Source organism: Microcaecilia unicolor, chromosome 1 (genome assembly GCF_901765095.1).
Source record: "Microcaecilia unicolor chromosome 1, aMicUni1.1, whole genome shotgun sequence".
Taxonomy (NCBI): Eukaryota; Metazoa; Chordata; class Amphibia; order Gymnophiona; family Siphonopidae; genus Microcaecilia; species Microcaecilia unicolor.
Window position 1 is genome coordinate 252,684,541 of NC_044031.1, and position 19,779 is coordinate 252,704,319.

The following is a 19,779-nucleotide window of genomic DNA, read 5'->3' on the forward strand; positions in this document are numbered from 1 at the left end:
GGAAGCCATTCTCACAGCAGTGTACCTACAAAACAGAATGCCAACTAAAGGCGCTGAGCGCACACCACATGAGACATGGCATGGTAGGAAGCCAAACCTGTCACACATAAGAACATTTGGAAGTACAGCATATGCTCATATACCAAAGCAAAGAAGGCATAAGCTGGATTCCACAACAGAAAGGGGCATTTTAGTTGGCTATGCTCCAGGACACAAAGGATATAGAATTTTGAATCTGAAAACTGGCATTGTTGGCATAAGACATGTTACATATTTTGATGAAAACAAAAGGGTTGATAAAGGCTGGATTATCCCAGATGAGCCTTATCATCCAGAATATGAAACTAGAACCATAATAGACATGCCAGTGTATATAAATGCCATACCAAGGCAGATGTCTGAAAGCAACTCATCTGTATCTAACGAGGAACAGGCAGAGGAAGCAGACACAGAAAGGATCATTGAAGAAGACAGTACAGTTGGAGAAGGGGAATCAATTGGAGAAGAACTCTCAGATTTAGAGGATGCGGAAAGGTCAGACCAACCTGTAGTCAGACGCTCATCCAGGGAAAACAAAGGTGTTCCACCCCCAAGACTGTCTTACCTAACAAAGTCAGCAGAAGCTCAAGAGCCCTTAACATGGGATGAGATTGAGAAAATGCCAGCAGAAGAAGCTGCTGAATGGCATAAAGCTGCACAAGAAGAAATTGATGCATTGGATAAAAATAATACTTGGATTCTTACAAAATTACCTCCTGGCAAGAAAGCTATAGGATGCAAATGGGTATTCAAGTTAAAAAGGAATGCACAAGGAAAAGTGGAAAGGTATAAAGCCAGATTAGTGGCAAAGGGATATCTTCAAAAATATGGAGAAGATTTTGATGAAGTGTTTGCACCTGTAGTGAAACACACGACAATAAGAACACTTCTGAGCATTGCAGTCTCAAAAGGCATGCAAGTCAAACACATTGATGTGAAAACAGCGTTTCTTCACGGAGATATAACTGAAGACTTGTACATGGAACAGCCAACAGGTTTCATAAATACAAAACAAAGACAGCTAGTGTGTAAATTAAACAAAGGTCTTTATGGATTAAAGCAAAGTGCAAAATGTTGGAATGAAAAATTGCATGAAATATTGACAAATTTAGGATTTAAGCAAGGTGAAGCAGATAAATGCTTGTACACTAGGTGCAGAAATGGACAATATGCATACATTTTAGCTTTTGTTGATGATCTGCTCATTGCAAGCAAAAGTGAGCAAGAGTACAAGGACATTGTAAAGTGTTTAAACCTCAATGTTGAGATAAAAGAACTTGGTAATGTGTCATACTATCTTGGTATAGAAATTGAGAAACAAAATGATGGTTCTTATCTTCTAAGCCAGAAGCAGAAAATAAATGAGCTTATTGAAAGTTTAGGTATGCAAGATGCCCAAGTTGTAAGCACTCCCATGATCACTGATTTTCTGAAGGATGAAACAGTAAGAGAACCTTTACCAGATAACATCCAATATAGATCAGCCATAGGTAAGCTTTTATATCTAGCTACCACATACAGGGCTGATATAGCAAATGCAGTAGGAATTTTGAGCAGAAGGGTCAGCTCACCTACCAAATCAGATTGGACTGCAGTTAAAAGGATGGTAAGGTATTTAAAGGGTACCATTGATTGTAAATTAAAGATTTCAGCCAATAGTAATCCAAAACTAATATGTTACTGTGATTCAGATTGGGCAGGGGATCATTCTGATTATAAATCCACAAGTGGATATGTGTTTATGTATGGAAATGTACACATTTCATGGGCCAGTCATAAACAAAGTATTGTGAGTCTGTCTTCTACAGAAGCTGAATATGTGGCCGTATCGGAAGCGTGCAGAGAACTGATGTGGATTGAAAAACTTTTGCTGGATTTCGGAATAGCTGAAAAGAGACCAATCCAGTTAATGGAAGATAATCAGAGCTGCATCCGACTGTCACAGAATGACAAGGTTCAGTCACGCACCAAGCACATCGCAACGAAATACCACAACGTGCGAGAGTTGGCGAAAGAAGGGGTCATCAGTCTACACTATTGTCACACCAGTGAGATGACAGCTGACATCATGACCAAACCGTTACCCAGAGAACATTTTGTGAATCTGCGTATAAAGCTTGGACTTTGTATGAATAAATAATTGCATGACAGTTATGCATGAGAAGGGGTTTGTTGGAATGTATTGTATTTTGCATGCATTGCCTGTCACCTATTATTTCTCTGTGATTACTCTGTGACCTCTGATGTGAATTACTTAGAGAGGTCACACAGCTATGCAACTTCCTGTGGGGGTTAGACACAGCAGATGCAGCACATGGAGCACATGGAGCTCATGATCTCTCCTAACCTGAGAGGATCTATGGTGGTGTGAGCATCCATTACCATCTAAGCACATGGAAGGAGCTGATAATACAAATGTATAGTAATATGTATATATAAGCCTGTCTGATTATAATCTAACTACAAACTGTGAGTAAACAGATGTTTTGTTACTTCAACTTTAAAGTGACTCAGCAGTGAATTATTCAGGGGTGAATGAGAGAGAGATGAAGAAAGAAATTAACATTTCTAAAGCTGAAGCTGTGTGTACTAAAATCTGCTAATTATTTACTACAAATAATCCAACAGAAAATATAGGGAAGGAAAATAATATTCAATAAACAGTGGGTTTTCCCAAGTCCATCTTAATAATGACTTCTTTTAGGAAATTAGCCAAACCTTTTTTAAACCCTGCTAAGCTAGCTGCTTTTATCACATTCCCTGGCAATGAATTCCAGAGCTTAATTACACGTTGAGTGAAGAAATACTTTCACCGGTTTGTTTTAAGTTTACTAAATAGTAGCTTCATTGCATGTCCCTTAGTTCTAGTATTTTTGGAAAGAGTAAACAAGTGATTTACCTCTACCCATTCCACACTACTCAGTATTTTATAGACCTCTATCATAGCTCCCCACAGCTGTCTCTTCTCCAAGCTGGAACCCTAGCTACTTTAGCCTTTCCTCATAGGGAAGTCATGCCATCCCCTTTATCATTTTCATCATCCTTCACTCTGTACCTTTTCTAATTCCATTATCCAGCTTATTTTCGAAAGAGAAAAACGCCTATAGTGCGACCTAAATCGGGAGATAGACGTTTGCCTCGCAAAGGCGCCCAAATCGGTATAATCGAAAGCCAATTTTGGGCGTTTCCAACTGCACTCCGTCGCGGAAACGAATAAAGTTGACGGGGGCATGTCGGAGGCGTGGTGGAGGCGGAACTGGGGCGTGGTTATCAGCCGAGGAGAGATGGGTGTCTTTAGCTGATAATCGAATAAAAAAAAGGCATTTTGACCGCGATTTTGGGTCACTTTTTTTGGACCCTTTTTTTTCACGAACAAGTCCCAAAAAAGTGCTCCAACTGCCCAGATGACCACTGGAGGGAATCGGGGATGACCTCCCCGGACTCCCCCAGTGGTCACTAACCCCCTCCCACCAAAAATACTCCACTTTAAAAACTTTTTTTCCAGCCTCTATGCCAGTCTCAAATGCCGTACCCACCTCCATGACAGCAGAATGTGTTTGATCCTCTCACAGCCTTTCCCTGGGTCAGATGTGGCTCTCGGGTGCAGGACAGGGTCACATCAGCATTGCATTGTGGTGGGTGTAGGGTACTGGGCTCCATGATTTCATTAGCTTGTGTTACAGTCTCACAATGTTGGTAGTTGGTAGGCTCTTCTCCCATGGTGCTTTTCCCCCCTGCCTACTGGGTCAGAGTGTGCCCTGTTGTGTTTCCTGTTGTAGTCTATGCAGTAGTGGCCTTTTTGTAAGCCAGTTTTAGTTCCCATTCCTGTGTTAGCCACGTTAGACAACTTAGTTCTTCCCTTGAATGTGGCTGAAAGAGGGCATTGTACAGCATTCTGCCAGCTCTGACCTACTGCTCATCTCAGTACCAGGGAGACTCGTTGCCAGTGGGGCACAACCTCTGATCTGCAGTTAACTGTGAGTAAAGGCGGTTATTCCAATAAAGGACGTTTTCGGAGAGATTAGTCTTAAGGTGTAAACTGGTGTGCCAATGTTATATAGCAGCGACCAGTCCTAGAGGCCTGCGTGTATGCAGGTCCCTGGAGCACTTTTAGTGGGTACCGCAGTGCACTTCAGCCAGGTCGCCCCAGGCCCATCCCCCCCCCCACCTGTAACACTTGTGCTGGTAAATGGGAGGCCTCCAAAACCCACTGTACCCACATGTAGGTGCCCCTTTCACCCCTAAGAGCTATGATAGTATTGTACATTTGTGGGTAGTGGGTATTGGGGGAGGGGGTTGGGAGCTCATCACCCGTGGTAAGGGAGCTATGCATGTGGGAGCTTTTTCTGAAGTCCACCGCACTGACCTAGGGTGCCCATTTGGTGTCCTGGCATATCAGGGGGGCCAGTGTACTACCAATCCTGGCCCCTCCCACAACCAAATGGCTCAGATTAGGACGTTTTTGAGCTGGGCGTTTTTAGTTTCCATTATCGCTAAAAAAACAAACGCCCAGCTCAAAAACGTCCATTTTTTTGAAAATATGGTTCGGCCTGCCCCTTCACGGACCCGTTCTCAGAGATAAACGCCCATGGAGATAGGCGTTTCCGTTCGATTATGCCCCTCCACATCTGTTTTGAGATGCGGTGGCCAGAATTGCACACAGTATTCGAGGTGCATTTGCATTATGGAGCAATAGAAAAGCTTTATAACATTTTTATTTTTGTATTCCATTCCTTTCTTAATAATTCCTAACATTCTCTTTTCTTTCTTAGATGCTACTCCACACTGAGCAGAGAGTTTCAATGTATCATCAGCGATGACACCTAGATCCTTTTCTAGGGCAGTGACTCCTAATGTGGAACCTTTCATCAAATAGCTATAGTTTGAGTTCCTCTTTTCCATATCACTTTCCACATGCTCACATTAAACATTATCTGGCATTTGGATGCCCAGTCTCCAAGTCTTGTTAGGTCCTCTTGCAATTTTTCACAGTCTTCTTGTGATTTAACTATTTTGAATAGCTTTGTGTCATCAGCAAATTTACCCCCCCCCCCCCATTTACTAAGCTGCACTAGTGGCTGCGCCGACACAGCGCATTCACAGTGAATGGGCTTTGTCAACGTTAGTGAAACACCAGCTGCTAGGGCAGCTTAGTAAACAGGGGGGGGTTAATGACCTCACTAGTTATTCCCCATCTGTAGATCATTTATAAATATGTTAAAAAGCAGTGTTCCTAGCACAGACCCCTGGGGAACCCCACTATCTGCTCTTCTCCATTGAGAATACTGACCATTTAACCCTTCTCTCTGTTTTCTATCTTTTAACCAGTTTTTAATCCACAATAGGACATTGCCTCCTATTCCATGACTTTCTAAACTCCACAGGAGTCTTTCATGAGGTACTTTGTCAAATGAGTTTTTGAAAATCCAGATACACAATATCGACCAGTTCACCTTTATCCACATGTTTATTCAACCCTTTAAAGACAAGCAGTAGATTGTTGAGACAAGATTTCCATTGATGAAATCCATGTTGGCTTTGTCTCATTAATCCTTATGTATATGCTCTGTAATTTTGTTCTTTATAATAGTCTGTACATTTTGCCTGGCACCAATATCTGGCTCACTGATCTATAATTTCTAGGATCACCTCTGGAAGTCTTTTTAAAAATTGACATTACATTGGCCACCCTCCAATCTTCTGGTACCATGCTCGGTTTTAAAAATAAATGACATATTACTATCGATGTCAAAGTCTCTCTTTGCCTTCTTTAGCAGCAGTTTGCATTTGATTTGCCATTCCTTATGCTATTTCCCATTATTTTCAGTCAGATCCTTCTTCCATTTTCTGAAGAAGTTTCTAACATCAGAGAGAAATTTGGATGAGGGATTAACATTTTATATTATATGTAATAAGGTTTGATTGGGTATGTATGGTATAAATGAGGATTGAGAGAGTGAGGGATGAACCTTTTCTGGAGATGGGAAGGCGGTAGAACTAGAGGACATGAAATGAGATTGAAGGGGTGCAGACTCAAGAAAAATGTTAGGAAGTATTTTTTCACGGAGTGAGTAGCGGATGCTTGGAATGCACTCCCGCGGGAGGTGGTGGAGATGAAAACGGTAACGGAATTCAAACATGCATGGGATAAACATAAAGGAATCCTGTTCGGAAGGAAGGGATCCTCAGGAGCTTAGCGGAGATTTGATGGCAGAGGCGGAGCTAGTGGTTGGGAGGCGGGGCTAGTGCTGGGCAGACTTATAGGGTCTGTGCCCTGATAAAGACAGATACAAATCAAGGTAAGGTATGCACAAAAAGTAGCACATATGAGTTATCTTGTTGGGCAGACTGGATGGACCGTGCAGGTTGTTTTCTGCCGTCATCTACTATGTTACTATGAAAGATACTGGTTTTAAACAAACACTTTTGGATATTTGACATTTGTATTGATTTGTAATAAATAAAAAGTTGTGGAATAATTACTAAACAAAGATTGCTAGTTACTTGGAGTATATGAGTATTGATGTTTGTAACTAGATAGAATACTGATTCTCAAGTTATATGTGAAATCAATATGCATGAGACAGATTTACATGCCTGCCACCTCCATTATATGCAAATTTGTTTAATGTATATTCATTAAGGATATCTTGAAAACCCGACTAGGTGGTGATCCTCTAGGATAGGTTTGAGAACCACTGGTGTAGAAGGTATAGTTGCATTTGTAAGAAACTTTTCTATATTTTTAGCCTCAAGACTTCCAGTAGAGCATGAACAGTTTGTCAGACTTCCTGAATCGGTACATCAAGCTCTGTCTGTGGTTGTACTCACCTTTTAGAGGCTGTTTTAAACTCTTAACCGTTATTCACTCGTTCAGTACCCATGTCTGTTTTAATCATTCTCTTATTAAATAGTCCCTAATCCCTTATTCATCCTATTTGTATTGAATAGATTGTAAACTCTGTTGAGTAGGGACTGTCTCTTATTGCTGTGTACATCTAGTAGTAGTAATTTCTATATGGTATTTGAAAATCAAGGGATAGGAGTGGCCTAGTGGTTAGGGTGGTGGACTTTGGTCCTGAGGAGCTGAGTTCGATTCCCACTCCAAGCACAGACAGCTCCTTGTGACTCTGGGTAAGTCACTTAACCCTCCTTGCTGCATTGAACCTGCCATGAGTGGGAAAGCATGAGGTACAAATGTAATAAAAAATTGTCAGTCACTTCTGTGGTATTCTCCAGTTTGCAGTATTTACAAAACCCAACTAATTCTAATAGTCTCCTCATGCAACAGTTTGTTTTAAATATGAGTACTGGAACTCCCCTGTTAGTGGGACTTATTATTATTTTACAAGTAACTAAGTTAAAATCTTGTCTATTTAGAGCAAAAGCTCTTCAGCTTCTGGGCTGTCAATTTATAACATAACCAGAAACCTGCAGTTCCCCTTAACTAATTAATAATCCATCATGCCAAAGGGACACAAGAGCATTGTTAGGGAAAAGGCTTTGTTGCCTACAGGGAGCCTGTGCTATTAAACACAATGATCCATCTGGTTTCAGCCTATAGCAACCACTTTAGTCTGTTTTCAGTTTAGGATTTAAAAACATTCATAAATATAGGCAATAGTTATTTGATAGGTTTTGTGAATAGGTATTAATATAATTGTAAATTGTATTTAAAAGAATATTGCTTCCAAGGTCCTATATCATTTGAAAAACAAAATGCTAATCCTTAGTGTTTGAGATATTAGATTCACCCTTAATTTGTTCAAGCACTATGGGGTTAATTTTATGAATAATTTTTCATGATTAAAATGACTTTTATAAAATTACCCCAGAGGTTATGCACATGAATCTACATATGGTGGTAAGAAGGCATGTGTTTGTATGTGATCCATATGTATGCATGTTCAGAGGCAAAGCTTGAGCAGAGTGCAGGCGGTAATGATTTATGTTCCAGCAGCCATTTTGCAACTGGAACCAGCATGGACAGGAGTGGGGGAGGTGGGGGACAGTCTTGGCAGCCATTGTGTTGGGAGCAGCAGCATGGAACAGGAATGAGTGGGGTTCGTTCCTGCCAGTGAAGAGACCACTAGACCTAGGGTTACCATATGGCTCCAGAAAAAGGAGAACACATTGATCCAGTCCGGGTTTTGCTTCCACTGAAAGCAAGGGAAAATAAAACCCAGACTGGCTCAATCTGTCCTCCTTTTTCTGGAGCCTTATGGTAACCCTAACTAGACCACTAGGAATTCCTAAGATAGGCCTGGGGTGGGCCTATGGGTGGTATGGTGAGATGGTAGATGAGAGTAATTGCAGGGGGGGGGGGGTAATCATGGGGTAGGAGAGTGAATTTCATGTTTTTGCCCATGTTGAAACCAAAACCAAAGCCAAAATTTGGTTGGCCTCTAATTCTATCTATAATGGGTCTTTTTAGGTATTAACATTTACCCCCACTTCTGAGCAGGCAAATTTTTAAAGTAGTGACTGCCATGGGCTAAATTAGACCTGGTATTTAGTGTTGGGTCTAATCTAAGTACTGGCACAGAATATCCGGGTCTTTGCGGCCCACCAGACGTTATATGGGTTCTGCCAATATTCAATGCCAGTGCCAGTATCCAGATTACTAACCAGCACGGTTAGGACTGCATTTTATGTAGTCCTACTTGCCTGGGCAGCAGCACTGAATATTGGCAGTGCCTGGATAACTTCTTGGTCTGCCTTGACTCCACCCACAGACCACCCCAGTATTAACTGAGACTGCCACGGTGGTCAGAGTTAATAATTAATTGTCACTAAACAGCGCTTGGGCCAGGCAGAGCATTTTAATTGGCAAGATCTCTCTTGCCTGAACAAATCACTCTGAATACTGATATTCTGTGTACTAGCATTAATCTGTTTACTATTGCTTATAAAATAACTAATATGTAAAGGCACTGCAGAAATGAAATAAAGATGTGTTGTGCTATCACAGGCTGTGCCAGAAATTCAAATTGTAGATAGTAGCAGATCATTTGGAACCCCAAATGTTTTTTGGGGTGAAGGAAGGAGGATGTTAAATAGTTGAAAAGCCTAAGATTAAAATTGTCATTTACCCCAAGGTAGCTTTTAATTAATTAATTTATTTATTTATTTATTACATTTGCATCCCACATTTTCCCACATAGCAGTAGGCTCGATGTGGCTTACAGGCTACAGAGAGTAGAGTACCATCTCCGGGAATATATACAGAGTGGAAAATAGAGTAACAGTAGGTGCAAGGAAGTTGGTAAGGTTCCGGAAAAGAGAATACAACTCTGGGACAAATATATAGTAGCATATAGAGAAAAGTAATCCCAATACATCACATTTGCTTCAGATTTACAGAGAAGCAATATTTTCTCCACAGATCATGAAGTGGCTAATATTTCACATTGAAGACCACAGCCTGGCAAGGATGGCATGATGTTAAACACAAAAGGTAAGAGATGGATAGGTAGAATCCTGTTATGCATTCAAATTCAATCCTTCCACCTGCCCCCCCCCCAAAAAAAAAAGAATCCCAAGAAAGACATGTAGTGAAAGATACTATACTATGAGGGGCATAATCGAACGAAAACGTCTATCTCCATGGGCATTTATCTCCGAGAACGGGTCCGTGAAGGGGCGTACCAAAACGTATTTTCGAAAAAAATAGACGTCCATGTTTTATTCGACAATTTGTGAGCTGGGCGTTTTTGCTTTTCAGCGATAATGGAAAATGAAAGCGCCCAGCTCAAAAATGAATAAATCCAAGGCATTTGTTCGTGGGAGGGGCCAGGATTCGTAGTGCACTGGTCCTCCTCACATGCCAGGACACCAACCGGGCACCCTAGGGGGCACTTTTACAAAAACAAAAAAAAGGTAAAAGAGCTCCCAGGTGCATAGCACCCTTCCCTTGTGTTGAGCCCCCCAAATCCCCCTCAAAACCCACTGCCCACAAGTCTACACCATTACTATAGCCCTAAGGGGTGAAGGGGGGCACCTACATGTGGGTACAGTGGGTTTGGGGGGGTTGGACGACTAAGCATTAAGCAGCACAATTGTAACAGGTAGGGGGAATGGGCCTGGGTCCACCTGCCTGAAGTCCACTGCACCCCCTAACAACTGCTCCAGGGACCTGCATACTGCTGCCAGGGAGGTGGGTATGACCATTTTTTGTGGTGGGAGGGGGTTAGTGACCACTGGGGGAGTCAGGGGAGGTCATCCCCGATTCCCTCTGGTGGTAATCTGGTCATTTAGGGCACTTTTTGGGGCCTTATTTGTGAAAAAACAGGGTCCAGGAAAAGTGCCCTAAATTCTAGCTACAAACGCATACTTTTTTTCCATTATCGGCGAAAGGCGCCCATCTCTGTCCGGGTGATAACCATGCCCCAGTCCCGCCTTCACCACACCTCTGACAGGCCCCCATCAACTTTGTACGCTTCTGCGATGGAGTGCAGTTGAAAATGGCCAAGTTCGGCTTTTGATTATACCGTGTTATTCGTTTTTGTGAGATAAACGTCCATCTCCTGATTTAGGTCGGAACTTGGACGTTTTTCTCGTTCGATTATAAGCAGGTATCTGTAAGAGAATTCTCTGTCACCCCTTCTATCCCAGTGCCAAATACTCGTCTAGTTTGGCCCATGTTTTAAATAGAAATCAAACAAAATAAACATGGAAAAGAAAATAAGATGATACCTTTTTTATTGGACATAACTTAATACCCTTCTTCATCAGATCGGAAATAAGCAAATGTGGTAGCAGATAGTATATATGAGAGAAACATCAAAGCATTACTTTGACAGTCTGACAGAGTGGGAGGGTGGGGGTATGCATGGGGACATATATACTATCTGTCAGACTGTCAAAGTAATGCTTTGATGTTTCTCTTATATATACTATTTGCTAACACATTTGCTTATCTCCGACGAAGAAGGGCAACCTTCGAAAGCTAATCAAGAAATGTATTAAGTTATGTCCAATAAAAAAGGTAACATCTTATTTTCTTTTCCATGTTTTATTTTGTTTGATTTCTATTTATAACCTTTAAGAGTGGACTAACACGGCTACCACACCGCCCATGTTTTAGAAACAGATATAAAGGAATTACATTTATCTGCTAAAGAAGTTTCAAATATGGGTTTGTAATACTGATTGCAACCAGAAATGAATATTCAGAAAATAATTATCTTTCCAATTGCTCAGCACCACTTTCAGAGCCAAAGCTAACAAGATGTTCAGTAACTTTGCATCATATTTGTCTATTTTTTGTGTTAATACCAGCGAACCAAAGATAATAAGGGGCATTGTGTGTCAGCACATTCAAATAGGTGTTTAAGTATTCCAGGATAATTTCTACAAGACCAACAAGAGTTATTAGGAAGGAGGCCAGCCACTGCCATCTTCTGTGTTGTCCAAACGGCACAATGATGAAGAATAAATAATGACTGTACTAGGTTGGCCGATGATAACGGTCTGCTTATTTTGGACCAAAAAAACATTGATCTGAAGATAATTCCACATCTTTACCTAGTTCCCAAGATTTTATCGGTCCCAGTCTTGTCATTGAGAGTTTGAAAATTAAACTGTTTATATAAGCGAGATGCAATCCAGCTCATTTTCGAAAGTGATCGCCAGCAATCTTCCGACACAAATCGGGAGATCGCCGGCGATCTCTGATCCTGGCCAAATCGGTATTATTGAAAGCCGATTTTGGCCGGCCCCAACTGCTTTTTCGTTGCGGCGCCAGCCAACCTTCAAGGGGGCATTTTGGTAGGGTAGTGAAGGCGGGGCGGGGGCGTGGGTACGAGATGGCCGGCTTCGCCTTATTAGGAAAAAAAGTGGCCGGTTCGAACGAGCATTTCGCCGGCTGGTCTTGGTCCATTTATTTTTAGGACCAAGTCTCAAAAAAGCGCCCCAATTGACCAGATGACCACCAGAGGGAAGCGGGGATCACCTCCCCTTACTCCCCCAGTGATCACCAACCCCTTTCCACCCAAAAAAATAAAATAAAATAAAACATTTTTTGCCAGCCTGTATGCCAGCCTGAAATGTCATACCCAGCTCCTTGACAGCAGTATGCAGGTCCCTGGAGCAGTATTTAGTGGGTGCAGTGCACTTCAGGCAGGTGGACCCAGGCCCATCCCCCCTACCTGTTACAGTTGTGGTGATAAATATTGAGCCCTCCAACCCCCCCCCCAAAACCCACTGTACCCACATCTAGGTGCCCCCCCCCTTCACCCCTTAGGGCTATGGGAATGTTGTAGAGTTGTGGCGAGTGGGTTTTGGGGGGGGGAATTGGGGGGCTCAGCACACAAGGTAAGGGAGCTATACTCCTGGCACCTATTTTTGTTTTTGTTTTTTTATATTTAGAAGTGCCCCCTAGGGTGCCCGGTTGGTGTCCTGGCATGTCAGGGGGACCAGTGCACTAGAAATGCTGGCTCCTCCCACGACCAAATGGCTTGCATTTCGCCGGGTTTGAGATGGCCAGGCCCGGTTTCCATTATGGCTGGAAAATGAAGCCAGCCATCTCATGTAAACCCGGCGATCCTGCTCTAAACCCAGCGATCGATTTAGCCGTCCCCAACCGTATTTTTAAAATACGGTTTGCTCCACCCCTTTGCGGAGCCAGCCCCGAAGATGGCTGGCCATCGATTTGGCCAGCGCCGTTCAATTATGCCCCTCAATGTGACCTAAGTGAAAAAGAGTTTCAATAAAGGAGGAAAGAGAGGGTTGCTGAGCATTCACATTGATTTTTGGAAACAATGTGCTGTAATTGGAATGATTTAAACATTTGGTTATGTGGTATGGAGAAATATTGTAAAATTTGAAAAGGTACTATATGACTATCAGGCTCATTTTCGAAAGAGATGGATGCCCATCTTCCGACATAAATCGGTACCTGGACGTCCATCTCTCAGAGACGTCCAAATCGATATAATCGAAACCCGATTTTGGACGTCTCTAACTGAAGTCCGTCGCAAGGACATCCAAATTTCAAGAGGGCGTATCGGAGACGTGGTGGAGGCGGACTTGGGCTTTCCTAAGACTTGGATGTCTTTGACCCATAATTGAAAAAAGCAGAGATGTCCATGACTACAACTTGGACTTTTTCACCCAGACATGTTTTTATTACAAATAAGGCACAAAAAGGTGCCCGAAATGACCAGATGATCACCGGAGGGAATCGGGGATGACCTCCCCTTACTCCCCAGTGGTCAATAACCCCCTCCCACCCTCAAAAAACATCTTTAAAAAAATATGTCATGCCAGCCTCTATGCTAGCCTCAGATGTCATACTCAGGTCCATGACAGCTGTATGCAGGTCCCTGAAGCAGTTTTAGTGGGTGCTGGGGGGAGTAAGGGGAGGTCATCCCTGATTCTCTCTGGTGGTCATTTTGGGCACGTTTTTGTGCCTTGGTTGTAAGAAAAACAGGTCCGGGTGAAAACGTCCAAGTGTTCATCAGGGACATCCTTGTTTTTTTTTTTGATTATGGTTCAAGGACGTCCAAGTGTTAGGCACGCCCAAGCCCCGCCTTCCGACACACACCCTTGAACTTTGGCCATCCTCGCAATGGAGTGCAGTTGGGGACATCCTAAATCGGGTTTCGATTATACCGATTTGGATATCCCTGGGAGAAGGACGTCCATCTTCCGATTTATGTCGAAAGATGGACGTCCTTCTCTTTCGAAAATGAGCCCAATACTGTAACTTAGATCAGTTCCTTTTTTCTTGCTTAACTATACAAAGAACTTGCTTTGATTTTAGCAAACCATCAAATTATCCTAACTAACTCTGTACCACGCACCTTGTATCTGCTCTTGGTCCCTCAGCTATATGGTACATAAGTACATAAGTAATGCCATACTGGGAAAAGACCAAGGGTCCATCGAGCCCAGCATCCTGTCCACGACAGCGGCCAATCCAGGCCAAGGGCACCTGGCAAGCTTCCCAAACGTACAAACATTCTATACATGTTATTCCTGGAATTGTGGATTTTTCCCAAGTCCATTTAGTAGTGGTTTATGGACTTGTCCTTAAGGAAACCGTCCAACCCCTTTTTAAACTCTGCTAAGCTAACCACCTTCACCACTTTCTCTGGCAACGAATTCCAGAGTTTAATTATACGTTGGGTGAAGAAAAACTTTCTCTGATTTGTTTTAAATTTACTACACTGTAGTTTCATCGCATGCCCCCTAGTCCTAGTATTTTTGGAAAGCGAGAACAGATGCTTCACATCCACCTGTTCCACTCCACTCATTATTTTATATACCTCTATAATGTCTCCCCTCAGCCGTCTCTTCTCCAAGCTGAATAGCCCTAGTCTCCTTAATCTTTCTTCATAGGGAAGTCGTCCCATCCCCGCTATCATTTTAGTCGCCCTTCGCTGCACCTTTTCCAATTCTACTATATCTTTCTTGAGATGCGGCGACCAGAATTGAATACAATACTCAAGGTGCGGTCGCACCATGGTGCGATACAACGGCATTATAACATCCTCACACCTGTTTTCCATACCTTTCCTAATAATACCCAACATTCTATTTGCTTTTCTAGCCGCAGCAGCACACTGAGCAGAAGGTTTCAGTGTATTATCTACGACGACACCCAGATCCCTTTCTTGGTCCGTAACTCCTAACGTGGAACTTTGCATGGCGTAGCTATAATTCGGGTTCTTTTTTCCCACATGCATCACCTTGCACTTGCTCACATTAAACGTGATCTGCAATTTAGCCGCCCAGTCTCCCAGTCTCGTAAGGTCCTCTTGTAATTTTTCACAATCCTGTCGTGATTTAACAACTTTGAATAACTTTGTGTCATCAGCAAATTTAATTACCTCGCTAGTTACTCCCATCTCTAAATCATTTATAAATATATTAAAAAGCAGCGGTCCTAGCACAGACCCCTGAGGAACCCCACTAACTACCCTTCTCCATTGTGAATACTACCCACTTAACCCCACTCTCTGTTTCCTATCCTTCAACCAGTTTTTAATCCACAATAGGACATTTCCTCCTATCCCATGACCCTCCAATTTCCTCTGTAGCCTTTCATGAGGTACCTTGTCAAACGCCTTTTGAAAATCCAGATACACAATATCAACCGGTTCCCCTTTGTCCACATGTTTGTTTACTCCTTCAAAGAATTGAAGTAAATTGGTCAGGCAAGATTTCCCCACACAAAAGCCGTGCTGACTTGGTCTCAGTAATCCATGTCCTCGGATGTGCTCTGTAATTTTGTTTTTAATAATAGCCTCTACCATTTTCCACGGCACTGACGTCAGACTCACCGGTCTATAATTTCCCGGATCTCCCCTGGAGCCTTTTTTAAAAATCGGAGTTACGTTGGCCACCCTCCAATCTTCCGGTACCACGCTCGATTTTAAGGATAAGTTGCATATCACTAGCAGTAGCTCCGCAAGCTCATTTTTCAGTTCTATCAGTACTCTAGGATGAATACCATCTGGTCCAGGAGATTTGCTACTCTTCAGTTTGCTGAACTGCCCCATTACATCCTCCAGGTTTACCGTGAAGTCAGTAAGTTTCTCCGACTCGTCCGCTTGAAATACCATTTCTGACACCGGTATCCCACCCAAATCTTCCTCGGTGAAGACCGAAGCAAAGAATTCATTCAGTCTCTCTGCTACGTCTTTGTCTTCCTTGATCGTCCCTTTTACCCCTCGGTCATCCAGCGGCCCAACCGATTCTTTTGCCAGCTTCCTGCTTTTAATATACCGAAAAAAAATTTTACTATGTTTTTTTGCCTCTAATGCTATCTTTTTTCGTAATCCCTCTTGGCCTTCTTTATCTGCACCTTGCATTTGCTTTGACACTCCTTATGCTGCTTCTTGTTATTTTCAGACGGTTCCTTCTTCCATTTTCTGAAGGCGTTTCTTTTAGCCCTAATAGCTTCCTTCACCTCACTTTTCAACCAGGCCGGCTGTCTTTTGGACTTCCGTCTTTCTTTTCTAATTCGTGGAATATGTATGGTCTGGGCCTCCAGGATGGTATTTTTGAACAGCGTCCACGCCTGTTGTACAGTTTTTACTCTCTCAGTTGCCCCCCTAAGTTTTTTTTTTACCGTTCTTCTCATTTTATCATAGTCTCCTTTTTAAAGTTAAACGCTAACGCATTTGACTTTCTGTGTACAGTTACTTCAAGGTCAATATCAAAACTGATCATATTATGATCACTGTTATCAAGCGGCCGGTGTACCATAACGTCCCTCACCAGATCATGCGCTCCACTAAGGACCAAGTCTAGAATTTTTCCTTCTCTCATCGGCTCCTGCACCATCTGCTCCATAAAGCTGTCCTTGATTTCATCAAGGAATTGTACCTCTATAGCGTGTCCCGATGTTACATTTACCCAGTCTATATTTGGATAATTGAAGTCACCCATTATTATCACATTGCCGATTTTGTTCGCGTCTCTGATTTCTTTTATCATTTCTGTGTCTACCTGCTCATCCTGGCGAGGCGGACGGTAGTACACTCCTATCACCGTTTTTTTTTCCCTTTTATACATGGAATTTCAACCCACAATGATTCAAAGGTCTGATTTGTGTCGTGCTGAATTTGTAATCTATCTGAGTCAAGGCTCTCGTTAATATACAATGCTACCCCTCCACCAGTCCGGTCCACCCTATCACTACGATATAATTTGTACCCCGGTATGACAGTGTCCCACGGGTTATCCTCCTTCCACCAGGTCTCAGTAATGCCTATTATATCCAATTTTTCATTTAGTGCAATATATTCCAACTCTCCCATCTTATTTCTTAGACTCCTAGCATTTGCATATAGACATTTCAGAGTATGTTTGTTGTTCCTATTTGCATGATGCTTAGTACCTGACACTATTGATTTGCCATCTTTTGTCTGATCTTTAGTTGTATTTAAGGGCACCTGGCCTACCACGGTCTGTTGTGCAACCTCACTATCCAGAACCCTATCTTCCCTGTTTGTGAGGTATCTTTGCAAGATACCTTTTCCCGAACCATGCGCTTTTGAGCGACTGTCGGCCTTGCCCCCATTTCTAGTTTAAAAGCTGCTCTTTCTCCTTTTTAAATGCCGACGCCAGCAGCCTGGTCCCACCCTGGTTAAGGTGGAGCCCATCCTTTCGGAATAGGCTCCCTTTTCCCCAGAATGTTGCCCAGTTCCTAACAAATCTAAAACCCTCCTCCCTGCACCATCGTCTCATCCACGCATTGAGACTCCGGAGCTCTGCCTCTCTCTTGGGCCCTGCGCGTGGAACAGGTAGCATTTCAGAAAATGCTACCCTAGAGGATCTGGATTTGATCTTTCTACCTAAGAGCCTAAATTTGGCTTCCAGAACCTCTCTCCCACATTTTCCTATGTCATTGGTACCCACATGTACCAAGACAGTGGACTCCTCCCCAGCACTATCTAGAATCCTATCTAGGTGGTAAACTGTATTGTATTCTTTAGCATCATTTCTATGTTAGCTGAATGTTCTAATGCATGCTTAATAGGTGTATCATTAGTATTATATCTCTGGTACTTGAATTCCAGTGCTGTTAATGTGTATATTTTTGATACTGTTTCACAGTAATTCTATTATTAGGTTTCAGTTTACCTCACTTATTGGATTTACGTTTATTCTTGGTTATTTTACTATTGTTATGCTGTTAACAAAATTGTACGTTTTATGTTAAACTCTACCTGCTGCACATGGCCTTGGGTGAATCACTTCATAAAGGTGGTTAATAAATCCCAATAAATAAATAAAATTATCAGTGCTAATTAGCTTCTTATTCAATTAAATTGTGTGTTCAAATTGGGTACATGCCCAAATTTATACACACAATTTTTAGCAACCTTTATAGAATTCAGGGGGAAGAGTCCATCTTACAGAATGATATAGTGTATTCTCTTTTGTTTACAGGTTCCTTGTCCAGTATAATGACTGTAAAGGACTACATAAAGTAAGTTTGAGGCACGGTATTTACCAATGAATAATAGCATAGAATTTGCCCATTAAAATTTGTGCTGCAGGTCCCATAAAAATGCGTTGGGTAGGGTAGTCAGAAATCCAGGCCTAGGCTTAAATCTCTATCCTGGAACTGAAGCTTCATAACATAGGAGAGTTAGTGCAGTTGGCCACCTGGAGGTAATTAAATTTTATGAATGAGTACATACAGATGTTGATCTGATTCAAAATGTGATTTTGCTGTAAGAACAAAGCAAATCATATTGGGTCAACTAAAAGATAGAGGCATGCTAAAGTAATGGGGTTCTGAGATAATATGGACGAACATTTTTATAAACTAAGCATACAAGATTATGTAATGTCTTCAGAAAAAATATAATCTTCCAGCTGTTTTCCTGATGATAAGAGCCTGCTGCCACTCAGATACTCAGGGTTGGCTTACCTCATCTCAAAAGCTATGACCTTGATATTGATTCTATAGGTGTGAAAATAAAACCCAACCTCTAGCTGTCTCCCTTTCTTTTGATTCCTTCTTTAATGGGGAGTCAGGGCTGGTCTAAAGGAATTGGGTGCCCTAGGTGAACCTTCAGTCATATCCCCCTCTTCCACACAATTAACTTTTAAAAATTAACACTGAGCATGAGTATAAATTAAAAAAAAAAGCTCCATGTTTATAATAAAAAGAATAATATGATACTGATTGACATTCTCATTTAGGGGCCCTTTTACCAAAGCGCAGCAAGCCTACTGCGGACTTGCCATGCGGCAATTTGGCTCTACCGCTAGACTCCCAGGGGAGCGCGGCGGTACTTCTAACTCCCACTGCATGCCATTCCCGGCACTAGAAAATATTTGTGTATTTTCTAGCACCAGGGGTGTGCCTAGCAGTTACTACCGTGGGAGTCCTTACTGCCTCCTAAATAGAAGGTGGTAAGGGCTTCCCCAGGATATGGCCAGGCAGCAAGGCAGCAAGTGTTTAACTTACCTCACAGACATTTCCTTTTTAAAAAAAATGCTTTTCACCAGTGGCAGTAAAAGGGGGCCTCAGCAAGCAGTAAACCTGTGCACCACAGGGCCCCTTTTACCGCTGTTTGGTAAAAGGGCCCCATCGTTTGCCTCCTATCAAGATATTCAACAAAATGCAGTGGGACAAGTTTAAGCAAAAATTATAAACATTAAGGAGGCAATTCTATAAATTGGCATATTCATTTAGGTGTGCAGATGCCGAGCGCTGGATGCCAGTTCTATAATGGCATTTGTGTGCCAGGATGCTGTTATAGAATACTAGTGTAAGTCAACATGGGAGTGCCTAAGTTTAGGTACAACTATTTGAGCCATGTCAAATGACAGGTGTAAACTGGCATGCATACATGCTCCACGTGACACGTGTAACTGATAGTATTCTATAAGTTATTTGCATCAGTTGAAGACACATCCATGCTCTGTGTATGTATATACCCCCTGTAGTTACATTCTATAGCACTTAGGTGCTACCTTATAGAATAATACCTAGTACCCAATTATGTGTAATGGCCAGGTGCCTATGATGCATGGTGTATACATCTAGGCACAAGTTTATAGAATTACCTCCTAAATGGAAAATTGTATAACAGGGGGCATCATTTAGGTGCTCCCAATGCTGCATGGGGAGCACTTATTTTTTAAATGTCAACTGGGCTCCAAGATTCTGTTATAGAATACTAGTAGAAACCCACATTAGCACACCAAAATGTAGGTAAGACCATTTACACTTGGTCAAAGGTACGTATAAATGGGTGTATAACTTATAGT

At 42.2% G+C, this 19,779-nt stretch overlaps 1 protein-coding gene across 1 annotated transcript in view; it reads left to right on the plus strand.

Annotated features, from left to right (window-relative positions):
• Positions 1-19,779, plus strand: part of ITPRID1 (ITPR interacting domain containing 1) — a 249,370-nt gene that overhangs the window by 58,966 nt on the left and 170,625 nt on the right. The window contains exons 2-3 of the mRNA XM_030205640.1: positions 9,425-9,496; positions 17,944-17,983. Coding sequence (XP_030061500.1) covers positions 9,478-9,496; positions 17,944-17,983 — 59 coding nt within the window. The 5' untranslated portion in view covers positions 9,425-9,477. The remainder of the gene's footprint in view (positions 1-9,424; positions 9,497-17,943; positions 17,984-19,779) is intronic.